This window comes from Brassica oleracea, unplaced genomic scaffold (genome assembly GCF_000695525.1).
Source record: "Brassica oleracea var. oleracea cultivar TO1000 unplaced genomic scaffold, BOL UnpScaffold02408, whole genome shotgun sequence".
Lineage (NCBI taxonomy): Eukaryota > Viridiplantae > Streptophyta > Magnoliopsida > Brassicales > Brassicaceae > Brassica > Brassica oleracea.
Window position 1 is genome coordinate 1 of NW_013618938.1, and position 1,823 is coordinate 1,823.

At 39.4% G+C, this 1,823-nt stretch overlaps 1 protein-coding gene across 1 annotated transcript; it reads right to left on the minus strand.

Annotated features, from left to right (window-relative positions):
• Positions 1–6: 6 nt before the first annotated feature.
• Positions 7–1,817, minus strand: LOC106321677 (cytochrome P450 71B2-like; the record flags this gene model as incomplete). Its single annotated transcript, XM_013759924.1, has 2 exons — positions 7–534; positions 1,065–1,817. Coding segments are annotated over 2 exons (1,281 nt in total), but the record flags the coding sequence as incomplete, so codon positions are not given.
• Between the last annotated feature and the right edge of the window lie 6 nt (positions 1,818–1,823).

Here is a 1,823-nt window from a genome sequence, read left to right on the forward strand (position 1 = left end):
TTCTTCACTAACCATCCCTTCAGGCAACTTCCAATCAAAGAAGTAAAGCAAACTCAACAGTCCTAATTCCACGGAAGCAAGCGCCATAGGCATTCCAGGACAACTCCTCCTACCAGAACCAAACGGCAACAGATCAAAGTGTTGTCCTCTGAAATCTACAGAACTGTTAGCAAACCGTTCAGGGATGAACTCTTCAGGATCGGTCCATCGCCTGGGGTCACGTCCTATGGCCCATACGTTGAGTTGGATTTGTGTTTTGGGAGGTATATCGTAGCCGTTGATCTTGACGTGAGACATTGTTTCTCTGGGGACTAATAATGGAGCTGCTGGGTGTAGCCTAAACGTTTCCTTGATTATGAGCTTTAGGTAACCAACTTTGTCAACGTCTTCTTCAGTGATCCTCTCCTTGTTGAGCCCTAGGGTGGTTCGGATCTCTTCTTGTGCCTTTCTCATCACTTTAGGGTTTCTAACGAGTTCTGTCATGGCCCATATCATGGTTATAGCTCCTGTATCTATCCCTGCAAGAAATATGTTCTGACAAAACACAAAAATACATAAAAACACATATAAGCACAAGGTTTGGAAATCAAGTCAGTGTTTGCATTTGTATGTGAATTTTTGTTTTGGTAACGTGAAGGTCACGTAAAATCAGATGCAAACAAATGAAATGAATGATCAAGACCTATATAATTGTAGTATAGTGGTCTGGTCCTAGTAGTTGGTTTTAAAATCCATCTTACTGCTACCTACATGGAGACTGTATCTTTGTAATTAATACTCTCTTTGTTTTACAAAATATCATTTTGATATTTTTTTCTTGATTCACAAATGGTACTATAATTTCAATGCAATTTTCATCTATTTTAATTTTAATACTAATCGAAAAATGCTTCAATCTTATAAATAATTTAATTTATCTCAAAACTACTGGTTAAACAAATGCATTTATTGAAAATATAAATATAATTCAATTATTTCTTACTTTATGCGAATATGTGAAAATGATATTTTTTTTATGAGTGAGTATAATGTAACACTTAGCAAGATAGATTTGAGATTATTACCATGAGTACTCCCTTGATATTACTAATGTTGATCAGCTTGAAATAATCTTTCTTCCCTTGTTTCTCCATCATATCCAACAAGAGTGCAACAATATCCGCCGCAGAGTCAATAGCTTTCTTCCCTGCTGCTTCAGGCTTCAAATGGTCATCAATCACATGCTGGTAAAAGGCATCAAGCTCTTCAAACACTTTGTTTATCCTCTTGTGTCCACCAAACAACCAATCTAACAATCTCCCAAGTCCACCAGGGAAAACATCAGAGCAAGTGAAACTACCAAGAGCAACCAATGCATCACGTACAAGCTCTTCGATTCTATCTTGTTCAATCACAAACCCACTCTCGTTGAAGTTCTGTCCTAAAGCCACTCTACAAATGATGCTTGCGGTTAAAGAGAAAAAGGTTTTGTTTAGATCAACAGGAGATTGTTTTAAAGAAGATTCTGAAACCTTTTTCACCATGAATCCAACCTCTTCCTCTCTGATGTTCTTGAATGAATGAACCTTCTTGAGGCTGAATAGCTCGACGACAGCGAGCTTCCGCATCTCTCGCCAGTACTCGCCGTACTGCGCGAAGCTGATGTCTTTGAAACCGTATGAGAGTTTTCCCGTGGCGACAGTCTTTGGTCTGCTGCAGCATCCAAGGTCATTGGTTCTAAGGACTTCTTCGGCTGCTTCACTCGAGGAGATGACAACGGTTGGAACGAAGCCGAGATGAAGAAGCACCACGGGTCCGTATTTGATGGAGAGGTGGTGAAAGCA